Genomic DNA, 18,963 nt, shown 5'->3' with positions numbered 1-18,963 from the left:
TTTCTTTTGTTTTTTCTGGCAAGGATCACTGATGATTAATTTGAAGATAAATCTTGAGAATAAAAACTCATTTTGTAAAAGCCGTTCTGTATGCCAGCCTTTCAGAATCTCATGCCTGCCAGACAGTTATGTGTTAATCATAGAGGGAGGAATAAAGCAGAGGAAGAAATATTGGCAGTGTATTAGGGGGGAAGAGCAGCATGTTGCGCACTTCTTAAGAGTCATCAACGTTTTCAGTTCTTGTCGGAGGCTTTTTAAGAAAAAATGTTTTTGCGGCTGCATTGAAATCTTAACTTATGATTCTCAAGTTATGCAAGCAAGACATTGATCCTGGACTACATTAAAACAACAATTCTACAAGAATACAGGAAGGGATCTGGGCTGATTCGTTAAGATTGCTGGCAGTCAGATTGTTCACTGAGTCCGGACAGTGTTACAATGTTAAGGTATTTCCCTGTGTGGATGTCTTCAATCATACTGTCCCCCCTTCTGTTGGGGGCAGGTGCAATTGTGTGTTCAGAGAAGGAAACATTGCTGAATCCGCTCCCCAGGACCTGGACACAACTAACGGACTGTTTGATGGAGTGCACTGGGATGATGTACATCAAAAAGTTGCAACTTCAGGACCATCATAATATAAGGCTCACAGATTCTACAGAAGGTAAGGAGACTCTCAGTGAAACTCTTTTAGCTTTAAAAAAACAATTATCAGTATTATCATACATCCTAAGCCAGGTATAAAACAAATAACAACTGGACTAAATGTCGAGACAATATCAGTAGAGGTCCTCTTGTGCTTATCTTTCTCAGCTTGAGTGACAGGGAACTTTAATATGTCCATGACATTATCTGCTGTGTGAGGCCCTTAAAATAGTGTCTCTTTTCCCAGGGGATCTTGGAGAATACTGCTGGTCCAAAGAGCTCAAGTGCACAGTTGGAGAGATATTCCAGCATGCCTACCTGGTCCTACCTGTGGACACATCTGCAGTTGGACATGATATTTTGGAAGTCAAAGCCACTGGCCCCACAGCCACCCCACTACATGCACACGTCAGCCCCACCACAGTTGCAGAGAGCTGCGGCCTTCGCTACGATGTCACACAGCACTTCAGCAGAGAGACAGCAGGGACATCGTTCTGCGTACAAGTAGGCAGCCTGGAAGACGCCCTGGGGGACAAAGTTCTGAAATGTCCTCCCTTTTTGGTCACCTTCTGGCAGAAAAGTCTGAATTAGTCTAACCAAGGAGGCATCGGATGAAATCCCAGTGATGGATGTAGCTCTAAAATCTTTCACTTGTGCCAAAGTATTATTGGCACACTGTAAAGAAAATGTTCAAATACAAAAAGTTGTCATGCATTTGAAAATGTACTTGAATAAAAGTATGTAATTCAAATCAGGAAGATGTAATGAAAGATTTACAAGTAGAAGTTCTCAGTGGAGAAAAAGTAACTCCTGTCACTTATTTCATGAGCTCTTCATTTATATTGTATGTAAACAATCTTTATTCTGTGTAAGTTACTAGAGGCTGTCAAATTTATTCTAGATGATTGAAAAGTACAGTTTTCCCCTCTGAAGTATTGTGGAGTAAAGGTATCATAAAAGAGAAATAGAATATAATAGAATAGACTAGAAGTTTATTTATAAAGCACATTTCATTACAGGTAAGCTCAATATGCTTTACACTGAAGATTAAAAAACAAAACATAGGAATACAAGAGACAAAATAGCTGTCTCAACAATCATGAATATGATACACAAATCAAAAAAGTACGAAAACAAAAACAAAACAAAACACTTACACATACCCACATATACACAAAGAGTAATTATTTGTATGCTTGAGAGAATAGATAGGTTTTGAGTTTGGCTTTGAAAGTAGAGACAGTTGTGATGGACCTCAGGTCAGCAGGGAGTTTGTTCCAGAGAAAGAAATAAAGTACATTTACCTTTTATGTTTTTTATTTTTTGCTCAAGTACAGTTCTTGTTTATAGGTAACATTCCACCGCTGTAAAACCTTTTAGACTAGCAGTAGAGCTCGGCCTTGAACCCCAATGCTCAGTAAATATAAACCTTGCACTATTAAAGCCTTGCACTATTAAAGCCCGAGCACAAACCTCGTAGCGATGACTCTCTTGGAATGCATGGAATTACAATGTTTTCTTTTCGCCAAAACAATCGCAATTTTGGGGGCCATTTTTATTTGAATTTTAAAATTCTGTAATTTTACAGACTTCGGTTTTGAACGAACCCTTCGCAGGGGGAATTGTTGGATCATTGCCAACATTGGTCAAATTGTTGTGGACATATTGAGATTCAAAAAAAGATAGTCATATCTCAGCTGAACATGTATCTGTATCTGAACTAAATTTCATGTGGTTGATGAGAGTCCCAACATGAGCACAATTGCATTAGAACTTTTGATAAAAGTTGCAGCGCCACCCTCTGGCCACAGTTGTCACATATGATTCTCACTTGGTTGGCCAAGTTTTGATTTTAACAGTGATGTCTGGCCATAAAAACTCAAACTGTTTAAACTTAGCAATGAATCATCATTTCTGAACTAGATTTGTATGCTTGTTTGGAGTGTGTAACATTTGACACTCACAGCGCCTCCTACTGGCAAATTCAAGAAGTGTTTCTACAAGGTTAAACACATCCTGCTCAATTTTTTTTTTTAATTTGTGTCCTGAGATTGAGGGCAAATCCCAACATACATGAAAACCTGACATACATCAAACCCTGACATGCTCAGGGGTTTGAGCATCTGTTCAGTGATACTCGCAGCCCTAGCTCATCATTATTTCATCATTCATGTAAGATCAGAGTTAAGCGTTGTAAATGCTAGTGGCCATATTAAAGCCTTTAACTTCTTTTTCAGACATTGACATATTGTTCTTATGGGCTCTTTAGAAACTGGAATATTTAGAATTTGAAATTACACGCAAGGGACTTGTTTGTATTAATTGTCATTGGATTTCTATAGATATATTACTATATTTTGAATACTATATGCAGTAATATGTGTGCTTTGTGCACCCTGTATGTGTTAGTCTTGTTATGGTAAACATGTGTCGTTAGTGTGAGCTGCTGTTGTTATCCTGTAATGTGAAACTTCAATCATTAGACAAAAAACCTGTTCATGTTTTGTTCTGTATTATAGAAACAAATTAGTGCCACCTGCTGGTTATTCAAATTAGAAGAATTACCAGACCACCGTTTTTCACACCATTCAGCCTCTGGATGGCATGCTTGTTACAGGATTGTGTTGTACTTCACTGTATGTGCTTTGTAAAATGTGAATACAGTTTAAACTTAAACTAAGAGATCTGTGGTTTGCCAGTATATAAGACCTTAAACACGACACATTTTCTTGACCATTTGTTACAGCACATTATTAATATGACTTGATAAATGCTGCATGTTCAATAAATTGCAACTAACACACTCTGAATCATCTTTTTGTAACTGTTTTTTTTTAAAACTTTTAACACATATATAATAAAATAATTCAGTTACACCTCAATCTCTGTCCATATAAAGCCTCAGTGTATGAATATCAAATGCATTTTTTGTTTTGAACCATTTTATTGCATTTCATTATGTATAATATGATTATTAGGCACCAACATCTTTACACTTTCTTTAATTTTACAATGTCATGGTTCCTTTAGCTGACCCAAGCCTTCAGGTCTAAATGCAGGAGGATGATGTTTGTGTGCTCTGTCTGGCAAACGGCCAGTAGCAGGGTTAAATATCCACCTAGCGAGTGTCCAGTAACAGACCCGTCTCCAAAGGCCTGTATTAAATCATACACGTGCTGCCCTAGAACAGAGACCCACAGCCACAAGCAGCTTGTTTTAATCCCTAACCTGACAAAACAGTTTTGTGATGCACTTAGCGGGGTCATCCTACATGTCTCTCTGAAATGTGTCCAGTGATTCATCTGTTTTTCTGCAGCCAGCTTAGATTTGAAAGCTGTCGCCTGTTTTGGCTGAGTGTCATTAAATTCAAACTCACTCACCAAAACTGGCACAGAGGTGGCAAACTGAGTCAGAAGATCTACTTTGGTATTTCTGGGCAAGACAAGAACCCCAGCTGTCCTACATTTAAAAAAAATAAAAAATAAAAAATCTAAACAGGTAAGTTAATGTATCAAGAACAAAAAGGGTGTGGCAGATGTTTCCTTTTTTTTTGTGTATCATGTTTGGTTTATTAATTTCTTCTTCATTCGTTCAATTCAGACTTTATGTTTTCAAAAGGCACATACATCAAAATAACTTCAGTATGTCCTCTTTTTTTTTTTTTGCCAAATAATATTGTTACCATTAACTATACCAAGTGGCCATCTGTTTTTCAAATACAGAAATGCAATACATGTGTTTTTCCTTGAAAATATGTAGGATTTTTTATTACGAGTGGAAGATTTATTTTGCTTTAAATAAATGTGTATTTAAAGAATCTACCTTATTTGCTAAACAATAAAACACATAAATATTTTAATAGCCTTTTATAATAATTTGGTATAAATTGGTGGTTCATTGACAGTTTTAGGGCCAAACAAAATAAACAAAATAATAACTGTAGTGGAGGAAACTAAGAGGTTAAAAGTACCAGTGAGTGCCACTTCTAAACTAAATTCTCTGATTTTATATTATCTTATATGGAGATTAATATTCATACAAATGACAAGAAGCAAATACATTGCATGCGTAAAGTATACTATACTACTCTATGTAACCTACATAAAGCGGGTGGTTATTTGCAGTATGTACTTGTATAAATATAGCCAAAACTTTTAATCCGGACTCATAACACCACTCTGCTGTACAAACATAAACACGGATGACTGTACCATGTCTGACGCGGAGGGGTACTGGTGTAAAGTTTGGTCAAACTGTGCCAAGGAACGAAAAACACTTAATAATGTTGCTCCAGAAGGGCGCATTTGTAATATTCACCTTTGTTTAAGCTCATCGTAGTAAAAACAAGTACTTGGGATGTATTTTATTGCAAGTGTTTTCTGCTTTGAGTGTATAAAACTGTGCTTGGTCCCCGGGTGGCTGAATAGAGTAGAACAATCCAGTAGGCAGAGTAGACTGGGCAGTCCGAAGACGCACGGTTAGCGAGACAACTATCAAACTACGGCGGCCTTACAAGTCATTTAAATGACCTAAATTATCGCCGCCGGTAAACAATGTGACCAAGTGAGGACGACGCAGTGGGGAGGACTGTCAGAAACACATGACAACCAACTTCGGTCGGTTGAGAGAGGCGCGCCATGGAATCTCAGCCGAGGTAGGCAGACTGAGCTAGCCTGCTAGCCTGTTAGCTCCACAGCCCTGTTTGTGTCTGTTAATTAGCCTCGACACGGTTAACCTGCAGCGCACTGTTTTTTTTCCACGTCTCTAAGTGGGGTTATGGTTGGAAACTTTTTCAAAGTGTGTAAAGGAAGGCGGTGTGCTCATTTTGATGTCGTAAATGTTAAACTGACATGCAAGGGCTTTCGCTTGACAAGCAATTCGAGGGAGAGGTGGAATCAGCTGGAAAGAGCAGGCTGATGTGATTTCTACCAGCTGGTCAAAGAGGAGGGAGGGGGGGGGGGTTGTCATATTCAAACATTAGGCTATACATGTAAATACCTCTTAACATTTAACCTGTGATGTTTGGATTTGTTGGGTGTCGGATCCAGAAGTTGTAAAAGAGATGGAGGCTGTCTGTAAGTTCATGTAATTTGTGGACTATTCCTTTAAATCACGACCCGTCCCGAAACTCCCAACATATAATTTTGGGCAATGCTTTATAGAATTCATTTATAAAGCCTCCTAGTTTGAAGGGCTTTCTTTTTTTATTTTATTACTGACCTAAATGCACACGTATGCTTAACATTTATTGGAATGAAATGGCTGCTTAGATTTATTTAGAGAGTTATGAGAAAGAAAGCAGCTCAAAGACATTGGAGGGAGATTCTCTCATCTTCCTTTGGGATGCTTATTTCATGCTGCTTCTAAGCCTTCTGTGCATACAGTTTGACAGTAGCCTACTGTTCTTCCATAGTCTGTTTGCAAACCAAAAAAATATCTGCTATTATATGCAAATTATAAGCTAGAAAATATATTATGAAATGTATACTTTTCTGATAGTGGCACAACATTTTGGCACAAAGTTTGAATGCTTTTTAAAAAATTAAAAAATGAATCTAGATCCCTGGAAGTGTGTCATACATTTTCAAACAGATTTGCCCGATAACCATCGTTGCAGAGATTTTAAATAAAATATTTTTTGGGGAGAGAAAAAAAACAGTTTGGAAGTGTAAATAAAAGTGCACTTATTAGTATATTCTTGCACATGTTAATATAGGGTGATTTAAGCAAAGAGTATGTAAGCAAATCTAACAATTAAGAACACACAGTGCTGTCAGAACATGATTTTCACCTTTTGAACCTTTAATTATGTCACTTACTCACTCCAGGTTTGCCTCTGTCTCCAGTGGCTCTCCTTCTGTCATGCTAAAGGAGGCTAGTATTTATGATGCACTGTGTGGAAATGACTTGTAAAATATGCATTGCAAGTTTAAATGATTTGCTCTTTAGTATGAATTGACCCCGAAACAGGAATAGGTTTTAAAGATTTTTGTAAACCAGTTGCTGCATACTAAAAAAAACAACAGTGGTCTGTTTATTTCATATATTTTAAAGATTTCTTATTAGATGTTTAAAAGTCATGGTCTCTATCCCTTTTGTAATGTTGTACCAGGACCTGTGCTCTGGACATAATTACAGTGTTAAATGTAACCCCCCTCAGAATCGTGAACTTGTTTCAGAAGTTGTTCTGCTTCAACTTTGACTGGATGGTTGATTGACTGGAGTCATACTGACCTTAGATTTTATGGCTGTTGCCTCTGATTTTGTTTTGAATTCTATACATAGCAAATTGGTATCCCTGCATCTGTATCATGAACCTTCCTACTGCTCTTCTTTTTTCCATTTCCCTTTCCAAAATGAAAAAAGTATTTGGCTTCAAATGTTTTACTTTCATCCCCCCTGTTTTGCAGTTACCCTACAAGTACTGCTTCCCTTTGGTGGGCACGGATGATAGTGGAAATTAAAATTAAGTCAATGTGTCAAAAATACTCCAAATGGAAGTTTGCATTATGACAGCAGCAATGTGTGCTGCTGCTGTTTACACATAAAAGATGAACCCACCTGTGTGTATCGTCATTACAGTTTGTGTGTCCACTCAGTGCTTCAGTCTTTACATGGAAATGACTTGTACTGTATTCTGCTCCTGGCCTTTTTATTACAACAATTAAATATGTTATAAAATAATATTTTGCGTTTCAGGCTGTTGTATTCTCTTGTGTGAACACTTTACCAGGGTAGACATAGTACTGCCTGTGTGTTGCTGTGTTCTTTGTTGTATGCTCCAGGGACAGTGGGGGTCCACAGTATCTTGATTTTGGGGGCTGCACGCTGAAAAGTCATGGGAGCCGTTGGTCTATTGGATCAGAGTTTAAACACAACTTGAACCACTGTCAAAAATATTGTTTAAAAAAAAAAAACAACTCTCAGACCTAAAAGTCTATCGTTTGAAGGCATCGTTATGATAGAGCCTTTTCTGTATGGGAGCAATGGCCATCATTCAGGGGCTCCTAATATAGTCAGCTGTGTTCTGGGCCAATACTTCCTTTCCCTTGTGTTGACATTTTTTACACTCAGATAAGCATCCTAAGAAACTAGAATTGAGTAGGAGTCAGAACAGATCTTCAACAGGATTGTTTGCTGCACTCATTTGCAGACTGCAGAACACAGATATTGTGAAATATTTATTAAGTTATGTATCAGCTAAGTTATGATTAGTAAGCTTGTACTCATTATTAAGATGAGTTCATTGTGCAAGAGCTAATACTCAAAACGTGTAGTTTATCTATAATTTATACTCTGATAATGTTTTCAAGCACTCTCCCAATCAACGTGTAGAAACATTAACAAAATGCATGTTTCATGTTTGGTTTTGGAGGTACGTTTTTGTAGAAACATGGTGTTCCTTCACCCCTGGGTGATGCTGTAACAGGACCTGTGACTTGGCAGTGCACGTTGGTCTGTACCAGTGGTTTGGCTTGTGTCTCAATTAATGAGTGAGTGCTCATCTGTTTGGCTATATCCCAATTCTGGGATGCTTCAATTGTTGCCATGGATACATCCCTCTGGGGCGTCTGACAAGGATCAACAGCATCATTTTGGAAAGAAAACTTCTTAATTTAAAGTCTAGACAAGTTTGAAGTTTAGTTTGGTCTATTAAAAGTGTTAAACGGGGTCTGTTGTTGTCCTCAATGTATTTTACCACATTGAACAAACTCTATCTGCCTTTGGGATCATTTCAGGACTAGTGGTCGTTATAACACATTTGATGTCTGCCAGGGCTGCCTGTCATCTTTTGGGACCAACATGTCGTGAACAGATGTGAATGTTTTGGTGAATCCTAATGGAGTCTGTGGGTCTAATTGCACTTGTCTGTGGATATGATGGGCACTGTCTACTCCCATTAGACTCTGCTGCTCCCCTTCCCCCGGGGTAGACCAGTCTATGAAAAGATGCCTTAAATTTGCACTCCCTAAATTTGCTTGTGTCTTAAGCCAAACCTAATTTTATCAAATAGAGCAGTCATTGTTATTATTCTGTGGGTCATAAAACACACAATACGAGTTGTACTGAAGTTGTTTAAAGTATTTGAGTTTTAGAGCATTTAACTATAGGAAGAACATAAATCCATCTCATCTCTGGCATTTATCTGGGTTATGTATTTAGTGTCACAGTTGATACGATGCATTTGTAAATGAAATGCCGATTTATTAAAATATTTCTTTTGTAACATTATCCAGTGTGTTCAATGAAGAGAGGAACATTCTCCGCCTCCGAGCATGGGAACAGAGGAACCAAGAAGCAAGCCAAGCCAAAGCGCTCAACCAAGAGAGCATGCCACTCTTTGGGCAACCATACAAGGTAAATAACTCTTCGATTATTATGATGTTGATTGGTTTATTTTTGTCCCTTTTAGTGTCAACAGCAAGTGAGACCCAAGGCAGGGCTTTATTGTAGTTTGTTTGTTGTACTTCTAATTAGGGATGTAAAGGTTAATCGTGATAAATCGATTCAAAGGTGACAAGATTCACATGGGTACTCTGAAAAATGAATCGCAATAATATGGCGAGCGTCAGCAGCTGCAGAGCAGAGGCGGTTGGCAGCTGCAGAGCAAGATTTTGAAATTGAGGACGCACCACCGTCTTTTTGAAACGGAGGTGTGGAAACATTTTGGCTTCCCCAAGACAGAAAATGAAAGAGGTGAGAAGATGGGAGACAAAAACTGTGAGCAAATATTGCAAGAAGACAGAGAACTACACAAATAGCACAACCAACATTATGCAGCGTTTAACAGTTTAACATACACCACAATGAGAAGCTCCAATCACCTCCCCTTGTTGCGAGAAAAAAACATTAAAAGGCCAGACCACACTGACAAGCGTGTGCAGCCCCTAAAGGAATCTTTTTCAGTCTTAATTTGTCTACAGTCTCATTTTTGTTCAAATAAATCGTGAGAGAATCAATCGTGAACCCAGTATCGTCAATCTTATCATAAGCTGAGTGAATTGTAACATCCCTACTTTTAATATAGGTAGTGTAGGTTAAATTTCAGTTATCAGATGTTGTCCAACCTCCCTCCTTAAAAGAAGAAAGCTATTTCCTGCATCAACTAACACTAACGGCATGAAATTGGTGGTGTTTAAATGTTTTGTTGCTCTCACACTTGTTTGAATCAACATTTTAGTGTCTTCGATTGTGAATATTAGGACTTTTTCCATCTTCACACAAAGAACATTAAAAAAAAAGGAATGGCAACTTCCTGCATCTTGTAAGAGACTATGAAGTGTGCCTTAATATGTTTGATATTTTCCTTGAGGAGATTGCAGGACTCATTCTGTGTGCTCTCTCCCTCTGAGGCTGCAAATATCTCAAAGTCGTCCATAAATATGACGAGACATTCTGTATGTAAAGTGAGAGGCAAAAAGGGTCAGCAAATCGCTCACTGCTGCTCTTAAAGTTTAATTACTTCGAGTGCAGTCGCTGTGCGCATGATTGTAATTGAAGGCGACTCAGGTGACATCACGTTTTTGGGGTTTTTTGTGTTTTTTTTTACTTACTGCTCTCTGCTCTGGGCAGTCGCAGCATGAAAGAAGACTTCTAGTGAAGTGTGAACAACTATACATGTTGGCAGGAAAATAAAACAGGTTTTTTGTGACATAGAAATTACAGACAGGGTTTGTAATCAGCCCCCTTTTTTGCAGAAAACCTCAATCTTTGCGGTTTTTTTCTTGCAAATATTTAACAATTTTTGAACTTCTGCATAATCTTCATTACAGGTTGAAATGGCTCACTTGCAGTTAGTAAGTGAAACATTGTGTAAAGAATACTATAGGGAATTTTAGTGGGAGAAAATATAATTGAGGACTATTCCTTGATTATATAGACGTTGGCAGCTGTACTGTATATTTTGGAAAAAACCCAAAAGCTTAAAACAGTTGGTGGTACACTTAAACCTGTTGTTATAACTACGTGTTTACCCTGTTTCTTTTTGTTTTTTTAGACAAACAAGGGGGATGAGCTTTCCAGTAAAATCCAGAAGATGCTGGGAAGTTATGAAGATGTGAATAATCCCAATCCAGTTGCTGTAGAGCCATTGCCCATTCCTTCTTATGTAACCTACACACAGTCTGAGCAGGGTCTGACAAACACAGATATATCAACACAACCTTCATTCCATAACCAGCTCTGTAACATGCCCAACCAAAGTCAGAGAGCTCCATCAAGTAGCAGTTACCCCTCTCAGCCCATGAGGACGTCGACTGCTTTTTCTCCTAACAACTGTGGACATCTATCAACTCTTTCAGCACATCGACAAAAGAATAGTGAAGCCCATTCAGATCACAGGGAGCAGGAGATTTCGTCTCTGTGTCCGGATCCTAAGCAACTACCGTTTCTACGTGCCAGTGACCATGAAAACACCGACATGGATACGAAGGACACCTTTGATAGACATCAGTTGCAGAAATCCACAAATGACCCCGCTGAGTCTGGCTGCACAGTGGAGGTTTCCACGTTTAACCTCAAACAGTCCCCCAAAGATGCACCCCAGCCTCAGGGCAACAAGGGTAATGCACTACCCTCCCAGACGTTCCCTTCACTCCTGTCATCTAAGCAGCCCTGTGTAGTCATGACCCAGAAGCCAACAGCGTATGTGCGACCCATGGATGGCCAGGACCAGGTGGTCAGTGAGTCACCTGAGCTAAAACCTTCACCAGAGCCATATGTGCCTCTGCCAGAGTTTATCAGCAAATCTGAACAGGGCAAAGGAAAGATACTGCCACAATTTCTGGAGGTGAGTATATCATCATTAATCACAATAAATTCACTATCGCACTAAATAATATCATTTCAAATGAACTATTGTTGGTCATCTTAAGTTGCAATAAAGAAAGAAAATAGTTGGAAAAAGCTGGAGTGGACAGATATAGATGCTTAAATATCCCTTTTGAATCTGCGACTTGCAGCTTTTACATAACAAACACAGAAAGGGTAAAGCTTTGTAGGTTTGTTCTTTAAACAAATCCAAGTGTGCCGTTGCCAGTGTTTATGCCAAACCAAACTAAGCAGCTGCAGACTGTACCCTTTTGTGTTTGGCATTCAGACGTGTTTGTATCTTCTCCCCTTACCCTGAGTAAGACCACAAAGTTTGCCACTCATTTCCTGCATGTCAGTACCCAATTTTTCTTTTTGGAGCCAGAGGTGACCATATTTGGGCGTCTCAAATGGATAGAGATTAGAAAAAGTTGGTGAGGTACAGGAGGAGACACATTAGTGAATTGAGAAAGACCTGAATAGTAATGGAGCAAGATGGTGCTAGAAGACTCGCCTACTCGAAATCAGTTGTGGTTGTGCAGGTTTGCAGTGCAGTGAGTCATTGGAAACATGTCAGACATGCTAATACGTTTATTTTGTAGCCTTATTGCTCAGCACTGTTCTATGGGCTTTGAATATACTGTTACTGTGGGCTAAGAGGATTGTGTGTTTGCTGATCCCAGGCTGTTCTCTGAAACCACTACATAGTTTTGATATTCTTTCTTGACTGTTCAGGTGTTTGAAAAAAGAAGCTTATAGTCTTCCAGAAACCCCAATTCAACTCCCTTCATCTTTGCTCTGTCTCTCTCTCACACATGGAAAAAAAAAAAAAACACAACCTTTGCACCTGCAGCGCCCCACACCTCCCCCTAACTCTCCTGTGGCTGAATGTGCTGCTGCTTTTCAATGCTGGGACTGATCCAGTACAGGATAGTTGGGCGGTTAGTCGCTCTCCTTTTTTTTTTAAACGGCCTTTAAGGCTCAATAAGCAACGTAAGAAAAAACAGTTTCAGTTTTGGAAACATTCATTTTCATTTTAGAGACATATGATCTCTGTAAGTTAAACATTTTTTACTCAGATGTATAGCTTGGCGTATGTGGCAAGCAGTCGTGGTTTGTGAGTGATTGTTCGGTGTGTGTGTGTGTCTGTCTGTGTATGTGTGGTCTCAGCTGCCTCTGATAACTTCACCCCTGGCTCAGCAGAACAATAAATGAGCTTTGTCACCAACTTGCATAACTGCTCTGGGGGCCAGTTTACTGTGGCCTTATCTCAAACACTGCTCATTCAGAAAGAAAGAAAACGAACTGAAATACAGCCTGTTGACTCTTGGCACGCACGCACGCACGCACGCACGCACGCACGCACGCACGCACGCACGCACGCACGCACGCACGCACGCAGCATTTATCTGATCTTGTGGTCAGCATGTAGCTGTCTGATACAGGGTGTTGCATCACTATAGTCCAATGTTTGAGGCTTTTGTTAAAGGTGCTTAAGTACAGATGTTAGTTGTTTTTTTTTAATCCCCATATTATATGCGTCGTTTTTTTTCCTGAAATTAACACACATTTACTAAAATGGAAACGGGGAAAGGGAATATATATAACTTAATTTTAGAGATGCACTTTTTGTGTAGATCTGGTGAATTCTATCGCTTAATAAAAACCTCTTCCTCTTCCAATGTTCAGCGAATAAATCAGTGAAGCCCTACTTAAAACTTGATTTAGTTCTCTACAATTAACAGATGATTTGCAACATTGCAGGTTTAATAAGAAGTCGAAGTATAACTTTAATAGGTACTGTATTACAACTGTCCTTAACCCGACAAGAGATGGAGATAAATGGAAGTTCACTAACTTTTCAACCACTTTAAAGAAGTCTCAGAGCTTCTCAAAACATGGCTGTGAAGTTTCTTGTTCTAAATCCACTCTGATCCTGTATTTGATCATGACTATAAACCCCTCTATTTCAGAACAGGCTGTTTCTGTGTCTGTAGCTTTGAATGTAAATGAGCTGTGTTTGACCACGCCCCCTCTCTGGAAGGGCTTGGATGGCTCAGGCTTTCTTGCACCATGCACCCTATTGTTTATGGTAAGAAGGCAGACCCACCTGGGGGAGGGGTTACTGCCCTTTGTGATGTCATGAAGGAAAAATCTCCAAGCGGCCTGTTTGAGCACACATTTCCTGAAAAGTGGAGCAGGCAGAAGACAGAGAGGATGGACTTTCTTATAATTGGGGGGTTTGTAGACAGACTAGAGACACATATAAGTGTTGGATAAAAACATGTATTTTTATAAAATATGCAATCTTTCATGTTTTAAGTTGAAATATTTAAATACAAGGAAACAGTAAAGCATAAGCACCTAAACCATATATGATTTTTCTGTATGTCAACTCATTATTATTATTGGTCTCTTCTCCACAGACGAGCATGAATGAAGCTCAATGTGTGGAGGACATCTTAAAGGTAATGCCAGCTTCTTCTTTTTTTTTTTTTTTTTTCTGTTTTTTTCCATCCATCAATGTTGTTAAGGACGTCAGTTAAGCAATGTTTGGGTTGCAGTACCAGTTTTGCCAGATATCATGCCACATTCAAAGTTACCCTTTAAAGATCACTGGTTTGTCCATTTCACAAAGTTGTTTACTTCGTTTGGTTCTGCCAATATTATTTCTTTAATTTAAGGTAAACTACCTATTACATCATATGAATGAGTCAAGTTCTGGAAATCCCTTCTTTCTTTATCTGGCTTGTAGCTAACTATAATGTGTGATGTTCTTTAAGGGAACTCCAATGTTTTTATTATTCTCTTTTCAGCATAAAAATCAATAAATTAAAGTTACCAGCACCAGAAAGACTCAGGGGAAGGTGTACCTGCAAGAACTGATTATTCTAAATAGTGTGATAACATCTTTGTAGTTATGTGGTGAAATGCTCATCACATATTAAATGTTTTCTTTCCCCCTTGACAGGAAATGACGCACTCATGGCCTCCACTCCTAACAGCGATACACACACCTGGCACAGGTGAACCCTCCAAGTCCCCTTTTCAGACTAAGGTAAGAGCTAACAGGTGTGGAATGATGAAATATGTCTTGAATTGATTGACTCTGGCAATTCCCATTTGAACATATGTGTGACTATAATGAGGGATCTTGGTTGCAGATGAAACGACTGCTCTCAGGACTTTGTCCTTTGTCCTCTCTTTGAATGTCTAATTAACAAAACACACTTCCCAACTCCTGATGCTTTAGTAATATTTCCTCTGTTGTAACCAGGAGGTCAACATTGTTACTTACAGTAGAATGGACTCTCATATGGCAAAATGTAGATTCACTATCCTGCACTAATCACACATGCACAAACTCCTGAAAATTGACTGAAATCTTCCGGGTGAGCTACGTATGTAACCCACACAGCCACATTTCCACCCTGACTTCATGCTGAATTTGTCCTGCCAACCCCTCTAGTGGAATTTCTGCAAGAAGTTGGGGTCAGAGGATGTGTGAATGCAGCAGTTTATACTTATATTCATGGCGAGCGAGGTGATGACATATATCCTGAGATCTGAGCACAACTGATGTGTTCATCGTTCATGTAATAAAACAGCTTTATTATGTTTTTCGGGTTGCCAGTATGTTCTTCTCTGCTCATACGTTTGTTACAGGTAGCACTGATGTAAATTCAGAAATTGTCATCGTAGCATTAGACTCTGCTGGTCCTCTGCTATCTTGACATGTCCTTTTACTGTCTTGCCTCCTGGGACCCCCCTCTCTCATTTTGAACGAGCAAGTCTGGAAGATTTAAGGAGCAGACTCTTAGTTTTTATGGAGATTTTCAGGAGTGAATGTGCAAATGGCTATAAATTGGATGATTTAGCTGAGTGCTTGACCTATTTGGATTTACCAATTTAGTTTTGAATTCACAGATATTTGTTCCCCTAAAAAGTCCCACTTTCTGATGCAGTCAGGATAGCTTACAGTGTTGGATCGCAAGATTAACACACATTTGTCGAGGACCCTCATGTTCAGAGTCTTTTTTTTTTTTTTTTTTTTTTAGTTTTGAGGATTTAAGGTCAAGACGAGTTAATGACTTTTGCGTAAATGTAGGTCTGTGTGGACGGAGCTAAATCAAATGATGGTTTGACCCACATTAAAGCTCTCTCTTTGTCTTTGTCTTCACAGGAAGCAGAGCGTGTCTCTTCATGTCCAGGTCAAAGTAAGTAATGAGGGAATGAAGCAGAGTACAACTCAGACGCATCTGGAAAATATGACTGTGCAAAGACCTTTTTAGAGTCCATTAAGTATGTAACGATGCTGAAGGCAGATTGATAGTGATAAATATCAACTTCTCTTTTATTTCACTTCTCAGATAGTCTTGTCTTTTTTAAAAATGTTTCAAACAAGAATTCTTTGGTAACTTATAAAACCACCATTCTGTTAACTGACAGCAACAAACCAGCAGAAAGAAAGAAACTCATAACTTGATCTCAACTTAAACTCCTGAAGGAGAGAGAACCATGTAGAAAGTCCCTTTTCTTAGTCCCTCCTCTTTTACCCATGTTAGATATTAGTCATCACTTGTTGTCATCATCATTGCCTTTGCTTCTCTGATCTATTTATCCATCATCGTCTTTGTATTTCTGATACAAGAAGTTAAATCAGCTCTTCAATTTGGAGGTATTTTGACCTACTTCACCTGTCAGTTCATACACTCCCAGGTCCAGAGGAAATAAAACAGTTGCATCCTGTAACTTAATACTTCTTTTATTAGTGTAGATTAATGTTGTGTTTTCCCAGTTTGAGACCCAATCAAGAATCCAAACTTAGATTTAAAACTTTGATTTGCTAAGACTCGTATTACATTCCAAGTCATGCAGTCAAGTCTGTACAGTTATTACCTCACTCATCTTTGTGTGGCGTGCTCTGTGGCGTCATTCCCGATTATATTCTATTTGAATTAACATTGAGCAAGACGAGCAGTTTTTCGTGCCACAGGTTTGGAATGAAGTTTGACAAATGCAAATAAATTGTGTTACCTTATGGTGACTGCAAATCCACTGAACCCTAGAAATCAATTACACGTCTGATCGTCCTGACATAAAAGACATGGGTATGTTCACTCAGGAGTTAAGTGAAGAAATGGATGCTGATATCAGCTGTTGTAAAGATCTTGCTTATTGATGATGAATCTGTTAGAAAGCAGATGGCCTTTGTAAAGACATCATTATCATCAGATATGTTTTTATTTTCTATAAAGAACTTGTGTTTTTTTCTTCATGATACCAATGTTTGTTTTCTGTTTTTTTTTTTTCTACCAGAAAACTACAATTCCTCGACAGATCCATCCCAGCCCACCCAGCAGAGCTCTTCATCGTAAGTGTTTTTTCAAAGTCAGAGTTTTTGTGCCATAATAAAAATAAAAATAAATTACTTGAGCTGCCAACCAGAAGACCACAGAAAGTAATGGAACTGAAAAAAGTAAATGATAATTTTTTAAAATCTAGATGAAAAGGAAAATGTGACCAGACAAGATGTCATTGTCAGGGTTTCTGACAGTGACAGGACAGAATTACTTTTACCAGATATATTAGTTATCCAAAGTCAGCTGCTTTCAGTTTGTTGTTTATTAAAGTGTTAACATCTGATCATTCCTTTTAAAGAAGCATAAATCTAAGAAAACTCTCACACATGTTATAAGGGGGGCAAATATAGTTTGGTTGTCAATTCATTTGAAAATTATTATTTTATGTGTATTTCTAGAGAACATAAGACAATTGTGTAAAATGTCTCTTAATAATTTCCACATTTTAAAGGGTTTGTTTGTCAAACTCAAATACATCCTTATATCTGTCATAAATGACAAATAAACCGTAGTTTGAGAAGTGGATGTGGTATTTATGTTTGTAAAACAGAGAGGATAACAAACTCAAAAAGATATCTGTAAATCTGCTTTTTGTTTAATGATTTTTTTTGTTTTAGCACTCCTTTTCTGAAAAGTCAGAAAGAAATAACCAAGTAAAATATGTACAAATTAAATAATGCACCATCAGTTTCTTCAACCAACATAAAATATGCACAGTGAGCAGCTCAGCTTGGGCACGTAGGCCACAATGTTTGTGGTCTAATTACAGCTTCAGTGCGGTGTGATATCATTGTGGTGTCTGTGTGCTGTAGTTCATTACAAGCAGCACATTCCAGACGGGTAGAGTCTGCCAGCTCCAGCGACTCAGAGAGCAGCTCCAGATCAGAATCGGACAGTGAGAGCGCCACAGAGGAGCCACCTCGACCCCCAGTGAGCAACTCGGTCAAATCTGAGGTCATTTTCTTCCCGTCATTTTTGTATCTGTATGATAAGAAATTAAACATTTTCTGAATTGTTTTAAAAAAATCTAAACCCTTTCCATCTTTTTGTAGCCTGATGCTCCAGCGGTGACCCATGTTGATTGGCAGTTGGGGAACTGGATCAGGTCCAGTCACAGCTCAAGAAGCGAGAACCAAAGTGTCGCACAGGCCTCTGACAGCCCCCCTCACAAACCGCCTCGCCCAGCACAGAGCACCAATCACTCAGTTGTGGAGGTAGTGGACCCCACCAGAGAGCCTAAACCTCAGGTTTCTTCTCATCAGAAAGAGTCCACTGACAGCCTTGGAAAACTGCAGGTGTGCAGGGAAAGCCCTCAGGACAACTACAACCAGCGAAGTAGCCAAAAATCCCCCTCTGCTGATAGGAAAAGCTGCAGTCGTTTGAGGAAACTTTCATGTAATCCACACTCCTCAAAATCAGCAAAGGCAGGTTGCCCAGAAGTCACTCTCGGCTTAAAGTGTGAGGATGTGGTAGCCACGCGCGACAAAGACCCGTGTTTCACAGACAGACCAAAAGTGAAGACAAAAACTGAACACAGTAGAAAAAGCAAAGACAGCAGTGTCGCTAAAGGAGACGATAAAAGGACTTCTAAACACAAATTACTTGACAAGCAAAAAGTCGAATCAGAGCCTGATGTTAAGCTAGTCCTGCATGGTCAGTGTCCATCGTGCAGGGTTCGATTTCCTAACCCCTGCTCCTGCCCCACCCAGAGTCTTGCACAGCCGGATCAGCTGTCTCCTGCCCCATCAGTCAAAATTAATTGTAGCAAACCAAAGTCAGAGACGATCTGCCAGAAGGGCACCAAGACTCCTCACAAAACAACCCCAAAACACTTGGGAAAGACTGGGCATACAGCCAAAAGTACTCAGGACCCCCACAGGCCTCCCAGATCCCTGCTGGTGAGGATTGATCTAAGTCTCCTTTCAAGAGTCCCTCAGTCCTCAGGCGGCCACCAGGAGACGGGCTGCAAATCCAAGAGATCGGTGCTGGTCGTAGAGCAGGATGGAGGGGGTGGTGATGCTGCTACAATACACAAACTCAGCAAAACCAGCAAAAAGAGTATACCTCACAATGTAAGAATTATAAGGGCTGTTTAAGACGCACTAATGTTTATGTTGAACGGTTTTATTTTAATGTGTGACACATTTCT

The 18,963-nt window shown here is 39.2% G+C and overlaps 1 protein-coding gene and 1 long non-coding RNA gene across 4 annotated transcripts in view; both read left to right on the top strand.

Moving 5' to 3' along the window:
• Window positions 1-178: 178 nt before the first annotated feature.
• On the top strand, window positions 179-3,524 carry LOC114921143 (uncharacterized). The gene is made up of 2 exons (XR_003809435.2): window positions 179-661; window positions 890-3,524. It is a non-coding gene; the product is annotated as an uncharacterized lncRNA (long non-coding RNA).
• A 1,569-nt stretch (window positions 3,525-5,093) lies between these two features.
• Window positions 5,094-18,963, top strand: part of aff1 (AF4/FMR2 family, member 1) — a 20,741-nt gene continuing 6,871 nt past the window's right edge. For all 3 annotated transcript variants that reach the window (XR_010668972.1, XM_065965312.1, XM_020650782.3), the window contains exons 1-9: window positions 5,094-5,296; window positions 8,880-9,000; window positions 10,640-11,431; window positions 13,878-13,919; window positions 14,423-14,509; window positions 15,635-15,668; window positions 16,771-16,825; window positions 17,627-17,768; window positions 17,867-18,886. Coding sequence is in view for 2 of the 3 variants with exons in the window: in XM_065965312.1 (XP_065821384.1) it covers window positions 5,280-5,296; window positions 8,880-9,000; window positions 10,640-11,431; window positions 13,878-13,919; window positions 14,423-14,509; window positions 15,635-15,668; window positions 16,771-16,825; window positions 17,627-17,768; window positions 17,867-18,886 (2,310 nt within the window). In the remaining variant the exon portion in view is untranslated. The remainder of the gene's footprint in view (window positions 5,297-8,879; window positions 9,001-10,639; window positions 11,432-13,877; window positions 13,920-14,422; window positions 14,510-15,634; window positions 15,669-16,770; window positions 16,826-17,626; window positions 17,769-17,866; window positions 18,887-18,963) is intronic.

Source organism: Labrus bergylta, chromosome 17 (genome assembly GCF_963930695.1).
Source record: "Labrus bergylta chromosome 17, fLabBer1.1, whole genome shotgun sequence".
Lineage (NCBI taxonomy): Eukaryota > Metazoa > Chordata > Actinopteri > Labriformes > Labridae > Labrus > Labrus bergylta.
This window is presented reverse-complemented; position numbering and strand designations above follow the sequence as displayed.